General features: G+C 41.9%; 1 protein-coding gene across 2 annotated transcripts; it reads left to right on the top strand.

Annotated features, from left to right (window-relative positions):
* Positions 1 to 358: 358 nt before the first annotated feature.
* LOC120990145 (caspase-3-like) lies at positions 359 to 24,593 on the top strand. Of its 2 annotated transcripts, none has more exons than XM_040418727.1 (7): positions 359 to 468; positions 736 to 850; positions 11,183 to 11,304; positions 12,689 to 12,817; positions 14,548 to 14,723; positions 22,124 to 22,247; positions 24,379 to 24,593. In XM_040418727.1, exons 2-7 carry the CDS (start codon positions 828 to 830, stop codon positions 24,582 to 24,584), a joined length of 780 nt encoding a protein of 259 aa, XP_040274661.1. In that variant the 5' UTR covers positions 359 to 468; positions 736 to 827; the 3' UTR covers positions 24,585 to 24,593. The 2 variants fall into 2 exon arrangements, with proteins under 2 accessions (XP_040274661.1, XP_040274660.1); XM_040418726.1 differs by having other exon boundaries at positions 368 to 505.
* The last annotated feature ends 6 nt before the right edge of the window (positions 24,594 to 24,599 follow it).

Here is a 24,599-nt window from a genome sequence, read left to right as displayed (position 1 = left end):
CATTTATTTTTCTGTCCAAATGACTTACACATCAGCAGAACCTGACGGATCCCATTATGCCATTTGGGTTCATTGGGTGTCACTGATGTCTGTTGTGTGACAGAAGCCACAATGCTAATGTGAACAAAGTTTAGGAAAGGAAGGCATGGCCATGGCATGTTATACTGCAGCCTTCAGAAATATTTGTTTATAATAAAAACAATTATTAAACACACTGAAGGTCTCGGTATATGAGCATGCGGCAATATATAACCAGCTACAATACATAAAATAATATTGAAGCTGTGTCTTTAAGTACAACTCAATGCTGCATGCTACAAAGAAGATAAGAACACAGAGGCATTCTGGAGTGTAAAACATGCAGCCGGTTTGTCAAAACAGGACAAAGAGCAGAAAGTCATGAAATCGTCAGCAAAGAAATTTGAGCTGTAAACGTTTATGATGTGCACCTTGTGTGTCTTCCTATAAGTAATGTTTCCACTTACTTTCATTTCTACACGCCAAGGTCAGTTTATGGGAAGGCCCTAGGAAAGCCTGAATGATATATACTGTGCAACCTTTTTATCTACTGATGAGCATAGTATATGATTTGTGTTTTATTTATGGTGCATATCATTGTATAATCATTTTCCTCCGAGGAACAATTGAGGACAATATTGGCCATAAGGCAAGAAGAACAACGTGGCTTCTAACGGGGCCAGTAAAACACGCTTTGTCTTAATTTCTTGTATACAGATCTGTTCTGAGAATACTGCTTGGTAATAAGGGCCTTCCTCAGTTGCACTAGTGCAGTAACAAAGAAAGATCGCTGGAGTCTGAATTCAATAATGGAGAAACAAGTGGATTTTGTGTAAGTAATCATAGTTCCTAATTGTTATAATAATGCACGGATGCTAATGTCATGCTGTAGAAATATGTTGGTTATAAAGGTAAAGCAATATATACATGATACAATTTGCTCTCTTCCATGATAATTGAACAGTGTAAGGCTACTTTCACACTAGCGTTCGGGTGTCCGCTCGTGAGCTCTGTTTGAAGGGGCTCACAAGCGGCCCTGAACGCATCTGTCTGGCCCTAATGCATTCTCAGTGGAGGCGGATCCACTGGGAATGCATCCGTCTGCCAGCGTTCAGCCTCCGCTCCGCTCAGTGAGCGGACACCTGAACGCTGCTTGCAGCGTTCGGGTGTCCGCCTGGCCGTGCGGAGGCGAGCGGATCCGTCCAGACTTACAATGTAAGTCAATGGGGAAGGATCCGTTTGAAGTTGACACCATATGGCTCAATCTTTAAGCGGATCCGTTCCCCATTGACTTTCAATGTAAAGTCTGAACGGATCCGCTCAGGCTACTTTCACACTTAGAAATTTTTCTAAGTTATAATGCAGACGGATCCGTTCTGAACGAATGCAAACGTCTGCATTATAGGAGCGGATCCGTCTGATGAAACATCAGACGGACCCGCTCCGAACGCTAGTGTGAAAGTAGCCTAAATAAAAAAAACTGATTAGTCATAAATAATACATTTAAACAATAAATTCCTGTGTTTTTGTGGCATGTGATAAATGTACCGGAAATTGCCGCTTGTAGTGACAAGGTATTGCTGATTAGTGCATGGCTCTTCTGAGCTGTAATCATGGAAATGGCCATAGGGATTGTGTTACAAAGCATATTCTACATTTTTGAGCGATCTATTTCAAGCGTTTATTTCTTTTAATGTTGAGGATTATGACTTACAGCTAATGAAAACCCAAAAGTCAGTATCTCAGAAAATTAGAATATTGTGAAAAACATCCATATTGTAGACTCATGGTGTCACACTCAAATCAGCACAAAACTTAAATCAGAGATCAGCAACCTTTGTCACTCCAGTTGTTCTGAAACTACAACTCCCATGTGCTGTACAGGACTGATTCTCTAGCCTAGTTAGAAAGTTATTGTCATGTACTATATCAGGGATGGCTAACCTGAGGCTCTCCAACTGTTGCAAAACTACAACTCCCATCATGTCCGGACAGTCTACAGCTATCAGCAGGGCATGGTGGGAGTTGTAGTTTTACAACAGCTGGAGAGCCGCAGGTTGGCCATGTCTGTACTATATGATGTCTGATTTTCATTTTTTACATCAATGATGACATATCCCCTTTAACCCCTTAGTGACCACCCATACGCCTTTTTACAGCGGTCACTAAGGGGCCTTAGGCTGGGTCCCCTGTGCAGCGGGGAGCGGGGGCTCAGCTCTCATATGCTAATCCGGGCTGTTAAACACTTTACATGCCGCGGGCAATGGTGCCCGCCGCATGTAGAGTGCTGACAGAGAAAGCGGACTCCCTCTGTCTCCCATCGGCACCCCGCAAATGCGATCGCGGGGTGCCGATTTGTGTTAAGGCTGGCAGGGATCTGATGTAGGCCCCAGACCAGCCTTGAGTAATTTCTCTCTGGCGCAGCCTGCTGGTCAATGTCAGAATAGCATTGCCATTAAAATGCAATGCACTATTGGGATAATGCATTGCATTTTAAAATCAATCAAAAAGCTATCTGTTATAGTCCCCTTGTGGGACTATTAAGTGGTAAAAAAAAGTTTAAAAAAAACATTTATTCAATAAAAAAATTCCATAAAAAAAAAAATTTCCATTGAAAATACGCTTCTCAATGTAAAAAATTGCAAAAAAATCTAATCTCCCCCATATGTTTAGCATTGACACGTCCATGACGACCCGGACTACATAAATACGCCATACAAAAAATTTAAAAAAGACAGAATTGCTCATTTATTCTTAGTTGCCATCGAAAAAACTTAATAACAAGCGATCAAAAAGCGCCATTGACTCTAAAATGATACCAATGAAAAATACGAGTCGTCCGGCAAAAATCAAGCCCTCTCACAACTCCGTAGAAAGAAAAGTAAAAAAGTTATGGGTCTTGGGAAGCAGCAATGCAAAAACATTTTTTTCTTTTAAAAAAAGGGGTTTTATTGCAAAAAAGTAGTAAAACGTAAAAAAAACTATATGTATTTGGTATCACTGTAATCGTACTGACCCAGAGAAAAAAGATATTGTGTTATTTATACCAAAAAATGAACGCCGTAAAATTTATAACGTAAAAACGCAGTGGCAGTATTGCTGTTTTTCCCATCTCCCTCCCAGAAAGAGTTAATAAAAGTTAATCAGAAAGAGTTAATAAAAGTTAATCAGAAAGTTATGTGTACCCCCAAAATGGCACCATTAAAAACTACAACTTGTCCTGCAAAAAACAAGCCCTCATAAAGCTATTGTCAAGGTATATCTTTTATATAACATAAATATTTTATATAAAAAATAAAATGTCAATAAAATATGGAAATCAGTCAGGAAATCCACTAGGCAGACATAAAACGCCTTTTCTTTTATCTTGAGACTCTAAATTTAATTTATGCAATTAAAGAAAACAAAGGGGCAATCAATTATGCAAAATATATATAATAATTTATTTATAAATGAGTAAAAATCCAATATAAAACAGACATAAGATCAATGGATAGACCAATCGATGCAGTACCAACAAACCACCACTAAATGGTGGTGTAACCCACTATCACTTTCTCACCAGCACAGAATTATTAAAAGTTACATAAGATAAGATATAAATGCTATATCTCTATCAAACAGACCAATAATTAATACATCAAGAGAAACCCAGGATTTTCTGTTTACCAACAGGTTATAACATGACAAAATACAGATTAATACAAGAACAATAAATGTTGTCCTTTGACTCTCGAAAATATAAATGGTATTAATATGATATTATATCCCACTCAGCAATCAGACTATGGAAATATAATTTCCCAGAGTTTTTCCTCTACTCAGACAATGTCTAATCTCCCATTAGCAATATGCATCTTTGCTAAGAGGACAACTAGCATTAGGGAGGTGTTTAACACTATACGTTCCCACAGTATGGGAACTCTTGACTATATGCTGAAAGGAATATCCTATTAATATCACAAGCAAAAAGTATAACATACGTTACCAAGTCAAGGATGGACAGAGTTTCAGATGGGACCAGTTCTCAGGAGTTTTTTAGTAGTCAAAATATAATTCAAGTTTCTTTTGATATCCTTTCTTATGATCTGATGGTTTTGATCTCCATCTATGTTCCTCTCCAGCAATAATTATCCTCCCTGATATCTTACGTTACCACCTCCTGGATTATGATCTCCCAATCAACTGAGGAGGGTGTAACGTATGTTAATACTACTATGATGTAATCTTAACCCTTGATATGCTGGAGAAAACAAGTTATAAAATAATGTACTATTGTCCATCTGCCTCTAGATGGCACTGTTGTACCACATAACAATTTCAACATTAATTCTAAATACCTAATAATATATTAACATGACCTTTTTAACCTATTCAGTATACATCAGTATTAAGGGTTTCTTCCTGACATTTTAATTACCCCTAATCTAGACATGTTGGAGTCACCATCTTCTACTGTCTCTTCAGGGACAATGGGCCCTTTTACTTGACATCCGGATTCATTAACTTGCCCACATGGCTGTCTAATAAACCCAATTAGTAGGAAGACAACTTCAATACTTTCTAAACCTCAAAAATTCTATATTCAGTCAGTGAGATACACATGGCATAAAATATATATTCTAAATGATATATATATATATATATATATATATATATACACACAGTACAGACCAAAAGTTTGGACACACCTTCTCATTCAAAGAGTTTTCTTTATTTTCATGACTATGAAGGCATCAAAACTATGAATTAACACATGTGGAATTATATACATAACAAACAAGTGTGAAACATATGAAAATATGTCATATTCTAGGTTCTTCAAAGTAGCCACCTTTTGCTTTGATTACTGCTTTGCACACTTTTGGCATTCTCTTGATGAGCTTCAAGAGGTAGTCCCCTGAAATGGTCTTCCAACAGTCTTGAAGGAGTTCCCAGAGATGCTTAGCACTTGTTAGCCCTTTTGCCTTCACTCTGCAGTCCAGCTCACCCCAAACCATCTCGATTGGGTTCAGGTCCGGTGACTGTGGAGGCCAGGTCATCTGGCACAGCACCCCATCACTCTCCTTCATGGTCAAATAGCCCTTACTTTTAAAGTTTTCCCAATTTTTCGGCTGACTGACTGACCTTAATTTCTTAAAGTAATGATGGCCACTCGTCTTTCTTTACTTAGCTGCTTTTTTCTTGCCATAATACTAATTCTAACAGTCTATTCAGTAGGACTATCAGCTGTGTATCCACCTGACTTCTCCTCAACGCAACTGATGGTCCCAACCCCATTTATAAAGGCAAGAAATCCCACTTATTAAACCTGACAGGGCACACCTGTGAAGTGAAAACCATTTCAGGGGACTACCTCTTGAAGCTCATCAAGAGAATGCCAAGAGTGTGCAAAGCAGTAATCAAAGCAAAAGGTGGCTACTTTGAAGAACCTAGAATATGACATATTTTCAGTTGTTTCACACTTGTTTTTTATGTATATAATTCCACATGTGTTAATTCATAGTTTTGATGCCTTCAGTGTGAATCTACAATTTTCATAGTCATGAAAATAAAGAAAACTCTTTGAATGAGAAGGTGTGTCCAAACTTTTGGTCTGTACTGTATATACAAACCGGATTCCAAAAAAGTTGGGACACTAAACAAATTGTGAATAAAAACTGAATGCAATGATGTGGAGATGGCAAATGTCAATATTTTATTTGTAATAGAACGTAGATGACAGATCAAACGTTTAATCCGAGTAAATGTATCATTTTAAAAGGAAAAATACGTTGATTCAAAATTTCACGGTGTCAACAAATCCCAAAAAAGTTGGGACAAGTAGCAATAAGAGGCTGGAAAAAGTAAATTTGAGCATAACGAAGAGCTGGAAGACCAATTAACACTAATTAGGTCAATTGGCAACATGATTGGGTATAAAAAGAACTTCTCAGAGTGGCAGTGTCTCTCAGAAGCCAAGATAGGTAGAGGATCACCAATTCCCACAATGTTGCGCAGAAAGATAGTGGAGCAATATCAGAAAGGTGTTACCCAGCGAAAAATTGCAAAGACTTTGCATCTATCATCATCAACTGTGCATAACATCATCCGAAGATTCAGAGAATCTGGAACAATCTCTGTGCGTAAGGGTCAAGGCCGTAAAACCAAACTGGATGGCCGTGATCTCCGGGCCCTTAAACGACACTGCACCACAAACAGGAATGCTACTGTAAAGGAAATCACAGAATGGGCTCAGGAATACTTCCAGAAATCATTGTCAGTGAACACAATCCACCGTGCCATCCGCCGTTGCCAGCTGAAACTCTACAGTGCAAAGAAGAAGCCATTTCTAAGCAGGATCCACAAGCTCAGACGTTTTCACTGGGCCAGGGATCATTTAAAATGGAGTGTGGCAAAATGGAAGACTGTTCTGTGGTCAGACGAGTCACGATTCGAAGTTCTTTTTGGAAATCTGGGACGCCATGTCATCCGGACCAAAGAGGACAAGGACAACCCAAGTTGTTATCAACGCTCAGTTCAGAAGCCTGCATCTCTGATGGTATGGGGTTGCATGAGTGTGTGTGGCATGGGCAGCTTGCATGTCTGGAAAGGCACCATCAATGCAGAAAAATATATTCAGGTTCTAGAACAACATATGCTCCCATCCAGACGTCATCTCTTTCAGGGAAGACCCTGCATTTTTCCACAAGATAATGCCAGACCACATTCTGCATCAATCACAACATCATGGCTGCATAGGAGAAGGATCCGGGTACTGAAATGGCCAGTCTGCAGTCCAGATCTTTCACCTATAGAGAACATTTGGCGCATCATAAAGAGGAAGGTGCAACAAAGAAGGCCCAAGACGATTGAACAGTTAGAGGCGGTATTAGACAAGAATGGGAGAGCATTCCTATTTCTAAACTTGAGAAACTGGTCTCCTCGGTCCCCAGACGTCTGTTGAGTGTTGTAAGAAGAAGGGGAGATGCCACACAGTGGTGAAAATGGCCTTGTCCCAACTTTTTGGGGATTTGTTGACACCATGAAATTCTGATTCAACATATTTTTCCCTTAAAATGGTACATTTTCTCAGTTTAAACTTTTGTTCCGTGATTTATGTTCTATTCTAAATAAAATATTAGAAGTTGGCACCTCCACATCATTGCATTCAGTTTTTATTCACGATTTGTATAGTGTCCCAACTTTTTTGGAATCCGGTTTGTATATATATATATTTATACATACATCGACACACTGTTATACATAGATGACATATTATATAAGTCACTGGTTAAGATATTAAATTTAAATATACCACACAGGAATATATAGAATATAATTATGAAGACATAAAATGGGACATTCACAAACCCAATGCTTTCTATAAAGTAGACTTCCCTAATGACTTTGTAATGAAGTAAAATAATACATTGCTATTCAAATGGTTCTCTCTCACAGACATGTGTCTGTAGGACCTATAATAGCATTAACAGATATACCACATCTGCTCATAATAATTTTAAGAGACAATACACTCTATGTCCCTACAAACATTTTACCCAAACTGAACTCAGCATAACCTCATCTCGGCCTGTTTCAATCCTACAGAAAAGGTTTTCGTCTCTGGTTCAATCTGACTTTACACTTAAAGGCAATGAGCATTGATATTTAGACTATAATATCTTCAGATAAGACTGTGCACTTATGAAAATGCATGACACTATATAGATGGAAAAAAAAAAATATTATAGCTCTTGGAACGCGATGATGAAAAAAGGAAGAAAAACGCTTGGTCAGTAAAGCCCAAAACAGGCTGGTCACTAAGGGGTTAAGAGCGACTTTTGAAACCCCTGATCTTTCATCAGTCGTAATAGAAGTTGTGTGCAAATGGGCTTTTAATTCTCTCCTTGTGTTTGCTGTGTAAGACACAGAGAAAATGCATATTCTTAGACATCTGGTAAATTTTTTTGCATGAATCTGATTGCTTGGAGGCAGTTATTTACAGTGCCTTGGGAACCTACTTTCCACATCTTGGTGTTTTTCCATTTTGTTGCCTTAGGCTAAAATTCACACTTTCGGTGTGAATTCCGGCACGCTGTTCTGGTAGAGAAAAGCCTGTCGGAATTCTCCGGATCCAGCACTGCTGGATAAAAACTGAATGCCTGCTGGCCCCCTTTAAGTATAATAGGGTCCGGCGGAGATCTGTACACATTCCGGCAGACAATGCAGAGAATCGGCCGGACAATGTGTCTGGACAATTCTCGGCATTGTTTCCGTAGTGCTTCCGTTCCGCATCTCCGGATTTGCGGACCAATTCAAGTGAATGGGTCCGCATCCGTGATGCGGAATGCACACGGTCAGTGACCCGTAATACGACCACGGCGGGACAACGGCTGTGTGCAAGGGGCCTTACACAGTTGATCTGCTGGAAGGTGAATCTCTGTCTCTTTTTCCTCAAGAATTGCCTGTATTTACTGCCATTCATTTTACCTTCAATCCTGACAAATTTTACCTGCCAATGAGAAGCATCACTGTGGGAATGGTGTTCTTAGGGTGATGGGAGGTGTTGGGTCTGCTCACACATAACATTTCCCTTGATGGCCAGAGTTAAATTTTTGTGTCATCAGCGCAGAGAACCTTCTTCTGTGTGTGAGGAGTCTAATACATGCTGTTTGGCAAACTTCAAATGTATTTTCTTACATTAAGCAATAGCTTTTTTTTCTGGCCACTCTTCCATATAGCCCCACTCTGTGGAATGTACAGCTTATAGTGGTCTTATAGACAGATATTTCCATCTCTGCTGTGGATCCTTGGAGTTCCTTCAGTGTCATTGATGTCTTTGTTGAATCTCTATTGCCTTCCTTGCCTGGTTTGTGAGTTTCGGTGGGCAGGCTTGCCAGGTTTAGAGGTGTGCCATATTCTTTCCACCTTGTTATAATGGATTTAATTGTGGTCCATGAAATGATGAAATGTTCAAAGTTTGGGATTTTTTTTTTTATAACCAACCCTGATCTATTCTTCTGTCCAATTTTGTTTCTGACCTCTGTTGAGAGCTTGTTGGTCTTAATGTTGCTTGCTTAGTAGTGTTACAGGTCCAGGTGCCTTTCAGAACAGATACAGTCAGGTCCATAAATATTGGGACATCGACACAATTCTAAATTTTTTGGCTCTATACACCACCACAATGGATTTGAAATAAAACAAACAAGATGTGCTTTAACTGCAGACTGTCAGCTTTAATTTGAGGGTATTTACATCCAAATCAGGTGAACGGTGTAGGAATTACAACTGTTTGCATATGTGCCTCCCACTTGTTAAGGGACGAAAAGTAATGGGACAATTGGCTTATCAGCTGTTCCATGGCCAGATGTGTTATTCCCTCATTATCCCAATTACAATGAGCAGATAAAAGGTCCAGAGTTCATTTCAAGTAGCTATTTGCATTTGGAATCTGTTGCTGTCAACTCTCAAGATGAGATCCAAAGAGCTGTCACTATCAGTGAAGCAAGCCATCATCATTAGGCTGAAAAAACAAAACAAACCCATCAGAGAGATCGTAAAAACATTAGGCGTGGCCAAAACAACTGTTTGGAACATTTTTAAAAAGAAGGAACGCACCAGTGAGCTCAGCAACACCAAAAGACCCGGAAGACCACGAAAAACAACTGTGGTGGATGACCGAAGAATTATTTCCCTGGTGAAGAAAACACCCTTCACAACAATTGGCCAGATCAAGAACACTCTCCAGGAGCTAGGTGTATGTCTGTCAAAGACTTCACCAGAGTGAATACAGAGGGTTCACCACAAGATGTAAACCATTGGTGAGCCTCAAAAACAGGAAGGCCAGATTAGAGTTTGCCAAACGACATCTAAAAAAGCCTTCACAGTTCTGGAACAACATCCTATGGACAGATAAGACCAAGATCAACTTGTACCAGAGTGATGGGAAGAGAAGAATATGGAGAAGGAAAGGAACTGCTCATGATCCTAAGTATACCACCTCATCAGTGAAGCATGGTGGTGGTAGTGTCATGGCGTGGGCATGTATGGCTGCCAATGGAACTGGTTCTCTTGTATTTATTGATGATGTGACTGCTGACAAAAGCAGCAGGATGAATTCTGAAGTGTTTCGGGCAATATTATCTGCTCATATTCAGCCAAATGCTTCAGACCTCATTGGACTACGCTTCACAGTGCAGATGGACAATGACCCAAAGCATACTGCAAAAGCAACCAAAGAGTTTTTTAAGGGAAAGAAGTGGAATGTTATGCCATGGCCAAGTCAATCACCTGACCTGAATCCGATTGAGCATGCATTTTACTTTCTGAAGACAAAACTGAAGGGAAAATGCCCCAAGAACAAGCAGGAACTGAAGACAGTTGCAGTAGAGGCCTGGCAGAGCATCTCCATGGATGAAACCCAGAGTCTGGTGATGTCTATGCGTTCCAGACTTCAGGCTGTAATTGACTGCAAAGGATTTGCAACCAAGTATTAAAAAGTGAAAGTTTGATTTATGATTATTATTCTGTCCCATTACTTTTGGTTCCTTAACAAGTGGGAGGCACATATGCAAACTGTTGTAATTCCTACACCATTCACCTGATTTGGATGTAAATACCCTCAAATTAAAGCTGACAGTCTGCAGTTAAAGCACATCTTGTTCGTTTTATTTCAAATCCATTGTGGTGGTGTATAGAGCCAAAAATGTTCGAATTGTGTCGATGTCCCAATATTTATGGACCTGTATATTTATACTCCACACATGTGGACCTTACTCAACTAATTACGTGACATTGGCAGACAGTTGACTGGAGCACACCCTATTTAGGGGTTTTATAGCAAAGTGGTTGAGAATATATATATGCACTCACAACTTTTTAATTTTTAGTTATTTATACAAGTAATTTTTATTCCACTGTACTTATTTGGTCTATTTTGTCACATCAATTACATAAAATCTAAAATCAATTTTAATGCTGGGTTGTAATGCAAAGAAAAGACAAATTAAAAAAAAAATGGAAAAACACCAAGGGGGTGAACGCTTTTGAAATTCACTGTATCATATCTAATTCACTATTTAAACATTGCATTGAACACACCTGTCTTATAATAAAATCTATATTTTTCTCTGTAAACTTTTTAACAGTTTTTCCTTTTCTGTTGTCTTGATGTTCTGGGCAGGAATATTGGACTAGATGCTAGACCAACAATGCTGAATGGTGGCAGCCATGTTTGTTACAAGATGGACTACCCTGAAAAGAGCCATTGTTTAATTCTTAACATGGAGTACTTTGACATCCACGGTAATTTAGAGAGAAGCTGCCACCCACATATTCTTTTCTATGATGTTAGAATATATTTTACAGTATGAGATTATTGTCTTCATAGAACTCACAAGTAATATTTGTGAAATTTATCTGTGATTCTAAGGCCCCATTCAGACGAACGTATGGGCTCTGGATTGCAAACATCGGGTCTGCAAAACATGGGCACTGGCCGTGTCAACTCCATACTGCGGTATGGACCCATTAACTTGTATGAGTCCGCGATCCGCCACATACGGCAAAAGACAGGACATGTTCAATATTTTGCAGTGTGGAGGCATAGATTGGAAGCCAACGAAAACATGTGGAAGTGTCCCTTTAAAGGGGGTGTCTCACTTGAGCAACTGGAATTTATCATGTAGAGAAAGTTAATACAAAGCACTAATATATTGTGATTGTCCATAATGCTCCTTTGCTGGCTGGATAATTTTTTTCCACCACATTATACACTGCTTGTATCCAGGGGTTAGGACCACCCTGCAATCCAGTAGCGGTGGCCGTACTTGCACAGTATAGGAAAAGCGTTGGCCTCTCTGGTGGCTGGAACGTGGTATCGCGCATAGGCATACATGTGCAGCAGCTCCCATCCCGACCACCTTGTATCTGCACTGCAGCAGTGGCTTTAATCCTTGGACATGAGCAGTGTATAATGCAATGGAAAAATAAATGAAGCCAGCAAAGGAAGCAATATGGACAACCAGAATACATTAATAAGTGCCTTACATTAACTTTCTCCACATAATAAATGCCATTTTCTGGTGAGACAACCCCTTTGAAGTGGCTCTGTCACCAGATCACCCTTACTAAACCAAGCACATAGCCTGGTAAAGGTGATCCTGCAATTTTTAAATAATACCTTCCTCCTTATTGTTGGCATCACGGTTGTGGATAAAATCATACTTTTACTCCTTTGCTGGCAGGCAATTTTGATCACCAGGAGGCAGGCTTTTTCAGTATGAGCACCGCTATGTGACGCCTACCAACATTTAAACACACCCCTCTCCCCTTCATTGACAGCGCTAGAGTACAACTTTGACTTGGAATACAAGTATGATTTTATCAACAACCGTGGCGCCGACAGCGAGGGGGAAGGTATTATTTTAAACTTCAGGATCACCCCTACCAGGCTATGTGCTTGGTTTAATAGGGGTGATCCTGGTGACAGAGCTGCATTAAGTGTCATAGAATAATTGTCTGTAGGGCCTAAGTGGCATTTTCCATTGATATGGTAGCAAAAATAGGAGTAAAGAGATAGATCATACACAATATCGCCGTCTTACAATCAAGAAACCCAAATATGTTTTCTAAGACACCAACTAGGTTTATGTAACCAGGTTTATTTTTTTTAATATTCATACTAAAGGTTTTCAAAGACGTGAAGGCACCCAGAAAGATAAAAACACCCTAAAAGAAACTTTTAACAAACTAGGATTTCAAGTACGAATCGAAGACAATTTAACCTACAAAGAAATAGGCACAGTTTTGCAGGAAGGTAAGATTAAAGTGATCTACTTACTTATAACCCTCAGTGCCATTTGCCATTAGATGAGCATCTAGGCCTTATTAAATGTCATTCCAAAACTTGACTACATTAACAGTAAAGAACCCTTTCCTATATTGTAGTCTAAAACATCTATCCTCCACAAATAATTTCTCTCCCTATCATTTGAACCATTCTTGGAAACAAGAAATAATGTACCAGTTCTTTGTATTGACCACACATATATTTATATATGTTAGTCCCTTCAAAACCAGGCCAATTTTCGGTTTTCCTCCCTGCCTTCCAAGAAACATATTTTTTAATTTTCCATTCACATAGAAGTATGTGACTTGTTTTTTCGCAGGACAAATGCGGTGAAATTTAAAAAATAAATCCGCCATGGCAGAAAACCCCTTCGGCACTCCAGCTGTTGCGAAACTACAATTCCCAGCATGCTTCATTCATTTCTATGGGAGTTCTTAGAAGAGCAGAGGAAGTATACATGCTGGGAGTTGTAGTTTCACAACAGCTGGAGTGCCGGAGGTTGCCTACCCCCGCTCTAAGGAAAAGGTGCACAACCCACGGCCCAGGCTCCACATGTGGCCATTCTGTGCGGCCCTCAGCCATCTGGTAATAGACATGTCTATGTCAAGTGGTTGCTCACATGTATTCTTCATATATTCTTACATTAGATGAGAGTTCTGGAAGAGTAACCAGACATTAATGGTATATACTGTTTGTTCAATATGTCATAAATACAGTATTTCAGTTGATAATATCACTTTAACCTCTTAGGGACCAGCCTGTTTTGGGCCTTACTGACTAAGCGTCTTTCTTCCTTTTTGCATCGTTGCCTTTTTTTCCGTCTATGTAGCGGTATGGGGGCTTGTTTTTTGCGGGACAAGTTGTAGTTTTTAATGGCGCCATTGTGGAGTACACATACCTTACTGATTAACTTTTATTAACTCTCTCTGGGAGGGAGATGTGAAAAACAGCAATCCTGCCAGTGAGTTTTTATGTTATAAATTTTACGGCGTTCATTTTTCAGTATAAATAACATAATATCTTTATTCTCTGGGTCAGTACGATTACAGCGATACCAAAGACATATATTTTTTTTTTTACATTTTACTATTTTTGTGCAATAAAACACCTTTATTTAAAAGGAAAAAAAATCTTTCTGCATTGCCACTTCCCAAGACCCATAACTTATTTATTTTTCTTTCTATGGAGTTGTTGATTTTTGTGGGACGACTTGTAGATTTCATTGGTATCATTTTGGAGTAAATGAAGGTTTTTGATCACTTGTTCAACTAAGAATAAATTAGCAATTCTGTAATTTTTTTGTATTAATTTACATAATATTCATGTGGTCGGGTCGTTACAGATGCAGCGATACCAAACACATGGGGGATATATATATTTTTTTCATTGAAAAGACAACAATTTGCTTGCTTTTAAAATACAATGCACTATCCCTATAGTGCATTGGATTTTAACATCAGTGCTATACTGACATTGACCAGCAGGCTGCGCCAGAGAGTCACAGCCTGCTGGAAACTACTCAAGGCAGGCTTGGGGCCTACATCAGACCCCAGCCAGCCTTTACACGCATCGGTACCCTGCGACTGCATTTGAGGGGTGCCAATGGGAGACAGAGGGAGTCCGCTCCCTTTGTCAATGCTTTACATGTGGTGGGCCCCATTAGAATGTTTTTTAACGTGTATTTTGTTTTTTGTCAGTTGCTGTTGATGACCACAGTCACAGAGGTTGCTTTGTGTGTGCCATACTGAGCCACGGTACTGAAGATGGCATTTTTGCGCGAGATAATATTTTTACACTCAACTGGTTGGTTCGTTTTTTCAGCAAAAGTAATTGCAAGAGCCTTGTTGGCAAACCAAAGCTATTTTTTATCCAGGTAACCACTTTATATGTTGTATTTCATGTTTGGCAACTATCTCTAAGTAAAACCAGAAGAAATTGATAAAGGAGAAGGAAACCCAAGAAAAGATAGCATAGTTCTAAAGACTTTGCAGACAATTTCCAAATGCTACACGATAAATAGTAAAAGAAATTTAAGAGTACATCCACACAGTGCATTTGCGTGTTTTTCCCAGAATTTAGAGCTCAGAATTTTGTTGTGGATCTGCAGTGATTTTTTCGCTGCATTTTACATCCAAAAAGGTCTTACCCTTAGGCCTCATGCACACGACCGTATTTTTTTGCGGTCCGCAAAACGGGGTTCCGTTTTCCCGTGATCCGTGACCGTTTTTTCGTCCGTGGGTCTTCCTTGATTTTTGGAGGATCCACGGACATGAAAAAAAAGTCGTTTTGGCGTCCGCCTGGCCGTGCGGAGCCAAACGGATCCGTCCTGAATTACAATGCAAGTCAATGGGGACGGATCCGTTTGACGTTGACACAATATGGTGCCATTTCAAACGGATCCGTCCCCATTGACTTTCAATGTAAAGTCTGGAGTCCCTTTTATACCATCGGATCTGAGTTTTCTCCAATCCGATGGTATATTTTAACTTGAAGCGTCCCCATCACCATCGGAACACCTCTATGTTAGAATATACTGTCGGATATGAGTTAGATCGTGAAACCTCATTTCCGACAGTATATTCTAACACAGAGGCGTTCCCATGGTGATGGGGACGCTTCTAGTTAGAATATACTACAAACTGTGTACATGACTGCCCCCTGCTGCCTAGCAGCATCCGATCTCTTACAGGGGGCCGTGATCAGCACAATTAACCCCTCAGGTGCCGCACCTGAAGGGGTTAATTGTACTATCATATCCCCCTGTAAGAGATCAGGGGCTGCCAGGCAGCAGGGGGCAGACCCCCCCCCTCCCCAGTTTGAATATCATTGGTGGCCAGTGCGGCCCCCCCCCTTCCATTGTAATAATTCGTTGGTGGCACAGTGTGCCCCCCCCCCTTCCTCCCTCTATTGTAATAATTCGTTGGTGGCACAGTGTGCGCCCCCCCCTTCCTCCTCTATTGTAATAAATCGTTGGTGGCACAGTGTGCGCCCCCCATTGGCCCCCCTCCCTCTATAGCATTAACAACATTGGTGGCCAGTGTACGGCCTCCCATCTCCCCCCCCCCCGATCATTGGTGGCAGCGGGTTACTAGCAATAGTACAATAGTAAAAGATTCATACTTACCTGGGAGCTGCGATGTTCGTGTCCGGCCGGGAGCTCCTCCTACTGGTAAGTGACGGTTCATTTAGCAATGCGCCGCACAGACCTGTCACTTACCAGTAGGTGGAGCTCCCGGCCGGACACGAACATCGCAGCAGCAGGTAAGTATGAATCTTCTACTATTGTACTATTGCTAAGTAACCATGGCAACCAGGACTGTAGTAGCGTCCTGGTTGCCATGGTTACCGATCGGAGCCCCAGCGATTAAACTGGGACTCCGATCGGAACTCCGCTGCCACCAATGATGGGGGGGGAGGGGGGGAGATGGGAGGCCGCACACTGGCCATCAATGTTGTTAATGCTATAGAGGGAGGGGGGGCCGATGGGGGGCGCACACTGTGCCACCAACGAATTATTACAATAGAGGGGAGGGGGGCGCACACTGTGCCACCAACGAATTATTACAATAGAGGGAGGGGGGGGGCCGCACTGGCCACCAACCTATTATTACAATAGAGGGGGGGGGGGGCCGCACTGACCACCAATGATATTCAAACTGGGGAGGGGGGGGAGGGTCTGCCCCCTGCTGCCTGGCAGCCCTGATCTCTTACAGGGGGCCGTGATCAGCACAATTAACCCCTTCAGGTGCCGCACCTGAAGGGGTTAATTGTGCTGATCACGGCCCCCTGTAAGAGATCGGGTGCTGCCAGGCAGCAGGGGGCAGTCTTGTACACAGTTTGTAGTGTATTCTAACTAGAAGCGTCCCCATCACCATGGGATCTTCGGATCCGTCTGTATAAAAACTAACCTACGGCCACGGATCACGGACACGGATGCCAATCTTGTGTGCATCCGTGTTCTTTCACGGACCCATTGACTTGAATGGGTCCGTGAACCGTTGGCCGTGAAGAAAATAGGACAGGTCATATTTTTTTCACGGCCAGGAAACACGGATCATGGATGCAGCTGCAAAACGGTGCATTTTCCGATTTTTCCACGGACCCATTGAAAGTCAGAGGGTCCGCGAAAAAAAACGGAAAACGGCACAACGGCCACGGGTGCACACAACGGTCGTGTGCATGAGGCCTTAAAGTGACTAAATATTTGTTTAAAAAAAGCATACAGCTGCACATATGCCAGCTCTGCATTGGTTTCCTCATCATATCACCCAGCCAGAACTATTGAGCCCCAAGGTCCAGCACTCCAGCTAAAGAAGTTATAAGAACACTTAAAAATATGTAGGCCAGAACACATAGCTCACAAGCAGAGATATATATATATATATTATATATATATATAAAAAAAAGTGGCACCCGTGTGACCACCGCTGACCAATTACTCATCAATCCATACTTCTGAGGCCATATAAGACCTCTTTTTAATGGGTGGCGGAGTGAACATGTAAGAGGGTAGTTACATACTGTTTGGGATCCGACAATAGTTGGCCTGGTGGTGAATACTTTATTCCTGCCTTTGCTGAGGAGCAACACACTGCTCCATTTTCTGATGTGATGATCTGGGCAGCCACCACATATGACAGTGATTCACCTCTAGTAAGTAATATGAGGGACACTAACAGATTAGGGCTCTTTCACACTTGCGTTGTTCTGTTCCGGCATAGAGTTCCGTCGTCGGGGCTCTATGCCGGAAGAATCCTGATCAGGATTATCCTCATGCATTCTGAAGGGAGAGAAATCCGTTCAGGATGAATCAGGATGCCTTCAGTTCCGGACCGGAACGTTTTTTGGCCGGAGAAAATACCGCAGCATGCTGCGCTTTTTGCTCCGGCCAAAAATCCTGAACACTTTACGCAAGGCCGGATCCGGAATTAATGCCCATTGAAAGGCATTAATCCGGATCCGGCCTTAAGCTAAACGTCGTTTCGGCGCATTACCGGATCCGACGTTTAGCTTTTTCTGAATGGTTACCATGGCTGCCGGGACGCTAAAGTCCTGTTTGCCATGGTAAAGTGTAGTGGGGAGCGGGGGAGCAGTATACTTACCGCCCGTGCGGCTCCCGGGGCGCTTCAGAGTGACGTCAGGGTGCCCCACGCGCATGGATGACGTGATCGCATGGATCACGTCATCCATACGCATGGGGCGCTCTGACGTCATTCTGGAGCGCCCCGGGAGCCGCACGGACGGTAAGTATACTGCTCCCCCGCTCCCCACTACTACTATGGCAACCAGGACTTTAATAGCGTCCTGGCTGCCATAGTAACACTGAACGCATTTTGAAGACGGATCAGTCTTCAAATGCTTTCAGTTCACTTGCGGTGTTACGGATCCGGCGGGCACCTCCGGCAAATGGAGTACACGACGGATCCGGACAACGCAAGTGTGAAAGAGGCCTTAGCTATATGTGCAGAAGATCCTGTGGCCCCATGTGTTTCATGGCAGGGCTTCCAACTGGTATTTTTCAGAAGAATAATGCTCTCCCACACACAGCAAAGGTTTCCCAGATACTTCTCCGCCCGATTGCAACACTAGCTTAGCCTGCCCAGTTGCAACATTTATTGCCAATTGAGCATTTATGGGATTACCTGGGATGCCAGTTTAGGCAGCCCATGAGTGCAGGACCGACAGGTCCAGCTGCAATAGCTATGGGCAAATGTGCTGCAGGATACCATACAGAATGTATGTCTCCATACCCAACCATATCTGACCTTGTATACAGACTTGAGGTGGTCCAGCAGCATACTAGAGCCTCCTCACAATTGTACAGTCTTCCCCAATAAACCTATCCTTTCACTTAAATACTGTAATCACTTACATATATCATTTACTCATACATATTTTTTGTTAATGAGTAACTATTAGAGACTTCTATTGTTATACAAAAAAGTTAAAACAATTTAAAATAAGAAATGTAAGTGTATATTTCTATATGCTTTAACTACATAGAATTTAAACTGCATCTACCTTGGACTGAAACCCTTTGATCATGTTTAGACAAGGTCATGCTCCAAAGGGACACAAAACCCTAACTGTTGTCAATTTATTCATAATTTTCTAGGAGGAATAACAGTGGAAAGACAATACAGTGTTCTAAAAAATATGTTAAAAAAAGAATTGTCATTTCATAAAGAATGCTATTTACTAAAAATGGACATGTCATAAAAGGTGACAGTCCCTCTTCAATGGGACACTATCACCACCACAATGCCTAGTAAGGGCATTACTACATGAATAGCACTGCTCCCACCTGGTCCTGACATTGAGAGGACTTATAAAGTCCATACTAAGGTGTCCACTCCATTATGTGTGCCTGCTTATTAGTCCTCTCAATTTATTCCGGAGCATAACAGGGAAATGAGGGCAAGATGCGGGCGCGTTGCGGGAAAATGCGTGATTTTTCTGCGCGGGTGCAAAGCGTTTTAATGCGTTTTGCACGCGTGTGAGAAAAGTCGGCATGTTTGGTACCCAGACCGAACCCGGACTTCTTCACAGAAGCTCGGGTTTGGGTTAGGTGTTCTGTAGAGGTTATTATTTTCCCTTATAACATGGTTATAAGGGAAAGTAATAGCATTCTTAATACAGAATGCTTAGTAAAATGTTCACTGAGGGGTTAAAAATAATAAACAAATTTAACTTACCCCATCCACTTGATCGCGAAGTGGATCGCCTCTTCTTTCTTCAGGACCTGGCTAAAGGGACCCTTGATGACGTCACTGCGCTCATCACATGGTCCATCACCATGGTGATGGACCATGTGATGAGTGCAGTGACGTCACCACAGGTCCTTTTCATCAAAAAAGAAAGAAGACATGCCAGGCTAAGCGTCCATGTGGTTCATGGTGAGTTTATTAACAGCTTTTTAAATTTTTAACCCCTCCATCACTATTTTACTAAGTAACCATGTTATAAGGGAAAATAATAAAGATCAGGTCCCCATCCCGATCGTCTCCTAGCAACCATGTGTAAAAATCGCACCGCGTCTGCACTTGGTTGTGGATGCTTGTGATTTTCACGCAGCCCCATTCACTTCTATGGGGCCTGCATTGCGTGAAAAACAATATAGATATAAAATTGCACAATATTGAGCTTGCTGCGATTTTCACGCAACGCACCAGTGATGCGTGAAAGTCACTGCTTATGTACACAGCCCAATTGAAGTGAATGTGTCTGGATTTGGTGCGGGTGCAATGCGTTCACCTCACGCATTACACCCGCACGGAATTCTCGCCCGTGTGAAAGGGGCCTTAGAGATTGGAACTCAGAGAGAGCAGTACTATTCATAGAAACATAGAATGTGTCGGCAGATAAGAACCATTTGGCCCATCTAGTCTGCCCAATATACTGAATACTATGGATAGCCCCCGGCCCTATCTTATATGAAGGATGGCCTTATGCCTATCCCATGCATGCTTAAACCCCTTCACTGTATTTGCAGCTACCACTTCTGCAGGAAGGCTATTCCATGCATCCACTACTCTCTCAGTAAAGTAATACTTCCTTATATTACTTTTAAACCTTTGCCCCTCTAAATAGAAAAATAGAAAGGCATTGGGCGAGTTGACAGACTCCCTTTAATATACACTGCTCAAAAAAATAAAGGGAACACTTAAACAACACAATGTAACTCCAAGTCAATCACACTTCTGTGAAATCAAAGTGTCCACTTAGGAAGCAACACTGAGTGACAATCAATTTCACATGGTGTTGTGCAAATTGGATAGACAACAGGTGGAAATTATAGGCAATTAGCAAGACACCCCCAATAAAGGAGTGGTTCTGCAGGTGGTGACCACAGACCTCTTCTCAGTTCCTATGCTTCCTGGCTGATGTTTTGGTCACTTTTGATTGCTGGCGGTGCTTTCACTCTAGTGTGGGTTGTAGACTCCGTCTCATGCTACCACAAGTGCCTCAGGTAGTGCAGCTTATCCAGGATGGCACATCAATGCGAGCTGTGGCAAGAAGGTTTGCTGTGTCTGTCAGCGTAGTGTCCAGAGCATGGAGGCACTACCAGGAGACAGGCCAGTACATCAGGAGACGTGGAGGAGGCCGTAGGAGGGCAACAACCCAGCAGCAGGACCGCTACCTCCGCCTTTGTGCAAGGAGGAACAGGAGGAGCACTGCCAGAGCCCTGCAAAATGACCTCCAGCAGGCCGCAAATGTGCATGTGTCTGCTCAAACGGTCAGAAACAGACTCCATGAGGGTGATATGAGGGCCCGACGTCCACAGGTGGGGGTTGTGCTTACAGCCCAACACCGTGCAGGACGTTTGGCATTTGCCAGAGAACACAAAGATTGGCAAATTCGCCACTGGCGCCCTGTGCTCTTCACAGATGAAAGCAGGTTCACACTGAGCACATGTGACAGACGTGACAGAGTCTGGAGATGCCGTGGAGAACGTTCTGCTGCCTGCAACATCCTCCGGCATGACCGGTTTGGCATTGGGTCAGTAATGGTGTGGGGTGGCATTTCTTTGGAGGGCCGCACAGCCCTCCATGTGCTCGCCAGAGGTAGCCTGACTGCCATTAGGTACCGAGATGAGATCCTCAGACCTCTTGTGAGACCATATGCTGGTGCGGTTGGCCCTGGGTTCCTCCTAATGCAAGACAATGCTAGACCTCATGTGGCTGGAGTCTGTCAGCAGTTCCTGCAAGACGAAGGCATTGATGCTATGGACTGGTCCGCCCATTCCCCAGACCTAAATCCAATTGAGCACATCTGGGACATCATGTCTCGCTCTATCCACCAACGTCACGTTGCACCACAGACTGTCCAGGAGTTAGCAGATGCTTTAGTCCAGGTCTGGGAGGAGATCCCTCAGGAGACCGTCCGCCACCTAATCAGGAGCATGCACAGGCGTTGTAGGGAGGTCATACAGGCACGTGGAGGCCACACACACTACTGAGCCTCATTTTGACTTGTTTTAAGGACATTACATCAAAGTTGGATCAGCCTGTAGTGTGTTTTTCCACTTTAATTTTGAGTATGACTCCAAATCCAAACCTCCATGGGTTAAAAAATTTGATTTCCATTTTTTTTTTTTCCTGTGATTTTGTTGTCAGCACATTCAACTATGTAAAGAACAAAGTATTTCAGGAGAATATTTAATTAATTCAGATCAAGGATGTGTTATTTTTGTGTTCCCTTTATTTTTTTGAGCAGTGTATATTTGTTCACTCTTTGAATAAACCTTCTTAAAATTGTCATTATATAAATTAGGCTTGCAGAGGCGACAAATATGATTTTGGAACTGAAATTGATGGGACATTAGACAGTGTCCAGAGTTTAGCTCCACACACTCTAAAAGAGGAAGATATGTTATATGCATATTCCACACCACCAGGTAAGAGGTATATCATATAATGGTCATGGCTCTATCACTGTCCACGTTGATTATTATTTTAGTAATTTAGAATTACTTTAGTAAAATTTTTATTTATATAATAAGGCTTTCTTTTATACAACTCATTATTACCACTACATTACACATTAAGAAAATGTATATATATATATATATATGTATATATATATATATATTATTTTTTTTTCATCCCAACTGATTGTATATCAGAGCTTTAAAGGGGTTATATGGGAATTTGATATTAATCAGTCATCTATATCAGATAGCGGCACTACTCTCGGCACCCCCGCCGATCAGCTGTTGGAAGAGAATGCAGCACTGTGTGTGTTGAGGTCTCCTCCTAGACCAGTGACGTCACCTTACATCAGTCCCTTGGCCTAGGCACAGCCGAGTCCCAATTAAAGGGCTTCTGTCACCCCCAAAACCCTTTTTTTTGTGTTTGTTAAAATCCTTATTTAACTACTATTCCCTATATAGGGATCTTACCTTTGTCTTTGGCTTCTTTTCCTTAAAAAACGATCTTTTAAAATATGCAAATCGCTTCACTACCAGCAAGTAGGGTGTCTACTTGCTGGTAGCCGCCGCAAAAAAACGCCCCCTCCTCCTGTTGATTGACAGGGCCAGCGAGCGCTCTCCTCCTCCGGCTGGCCCTGTCATTATTTCAAATCCCGCGCCTGTCTTCATTCGGCGCAGGCGTTCTGAGAGAAGGGGGCTCGCCTCCTCAGCACTCCCTCAGTGCGCCTGCGCCGATGACATCACCGGCGCACTGAGGGAGTGCTGAGGAGGTGAGCCTCCTTCTCTCAGAACGCCTGCGCCGAATGAAGACAGGCGCGGGATTTGAAATAATGACAGGGCCAGCCGGAGGAGGAGAGCGCTCGCTGGCCCTGTCAATCAACAGGAGGAGGGGGCGTTTTTTTGCGGCGGCTACCAGCAAGTAGACGCTCTACTTGCTGGTAGTGAAGCGATTTGCATATTTTAAAAGATCGTTTTTTTAAGGAAAAGAAGCCACAAACAAAGGTAGGATCCCTATATAGGGAATAGTCGTTAAATAAGGATTTTAACATGCCCAAAAAAAAAAAAGAAGAGGGTTTTGGGGGTGACAGAAGCCCTTTAAGTAAACGAGGCTAAGCTGCAATACCAAGCACAGTTGCTATACAATGCACAGCAATTTGTTTGGTAAGCTGTCTAGAGACCACAGAGCTGATTGGCAGGAATGCTGGGAGTCAGACCCCTGTGAATCTGATATTGATGCCCTATCCTGAGCATAGGCCATCAATACAAAATTCCTGTATAACCCCTTTAAAGAAAGTGAAAAAAAGTTAAAGGGGTTGTCTCACTTCAGCAAGTGGCATTTATTATGTAGAGGAAGTTAATACAAGCCACTTACTAATGTATTGTCATTGTCCATATTGCTTCCTTTGCTGGCTGGATTCATTTTTCCATCACATTATACACTGCTCATTTCCATGGTTACACACCACCCTGCAATCCATCAGTGGTGGTCGTGCTTGAACGCTATAGGAAAAAGCATCAGCCTCTCTGGTGGCCAAGACCACGGGAGCGCACATAGGCTAGTGCTTTTTCCTATAGTGTACAAGCATGACCACCACTGATGGATTGCAGGGTGGTCCATGGAAATGAGCAGTGTAATGTGATAGAAAAATGAATCCATCCAGAAGCAATATGGATAATAACAATACATTAGTAAGTGACTTATATTAACTTTCTCTACATGATAAATGCCACTTACTGAAGTGAGACAACCCCATTAAATAACTAGTGAGCCAGTAAACAGTAGAGGTCTGTCTAATGAGCTGTACAAAAAAACTGCACCTGCTTTAAAAAAAACTGTGGCTTTTAAAAAAAATAGTAAAAAGGTACAGATTTTGTTTTATACATATTACAAAAAACAGGAAAAAAACAACAAAAACTTTGGGGTACTTTGATGTCATTTATTTTAATAACTGGGACTTGGATTAGAAAGTCTGAGAAACACTGGTCTAATAGACCATTTTGAACTGCAGTTATGGAGGGTCAATAGGTTTTATCATCAGTGTTGAAATCCAATGTTTTGGGTTTACTTACAGAATCTTTACTATATTTCTTATCCTAGGTTATTTTGCATGGAGAAACAATATTAAAGGCTCCTGGTTTATCCAATCTCTGTGTAAGATGTTACAAGACCATGAAAACAAACTAGAATTAATGCAGATTCTGACCCGTGTGAATCGCATGGTGGCATTAGAATATGAGTCCAGGATCGGTGGGAAGGAGATCCCTTGCATTGTCTCGATGTTAACAAAAGAATTGTATCTATGACCTCCTTATTTAAAG

The sequence above is a fragment of the Bufo bufo genome, chromosome 2 (assembly GCF_905171765.1).
Source record: "Bufo bufo chromosome 2, aBufBuf1.1, whole genome shotgun sequence".
NCBI classification, from domain to species: domain Eukaryota; kingdom Metazoa; phylum Chordata; class Amphibia; order Anura; family Bufonidae; genus Bufo; species Bufo bufo.
The sequence above is the reverse complement of the archived record's forward strand: the minus strand, read 5'-3'. Positions and strand labels throughout refer to the sequence as shown.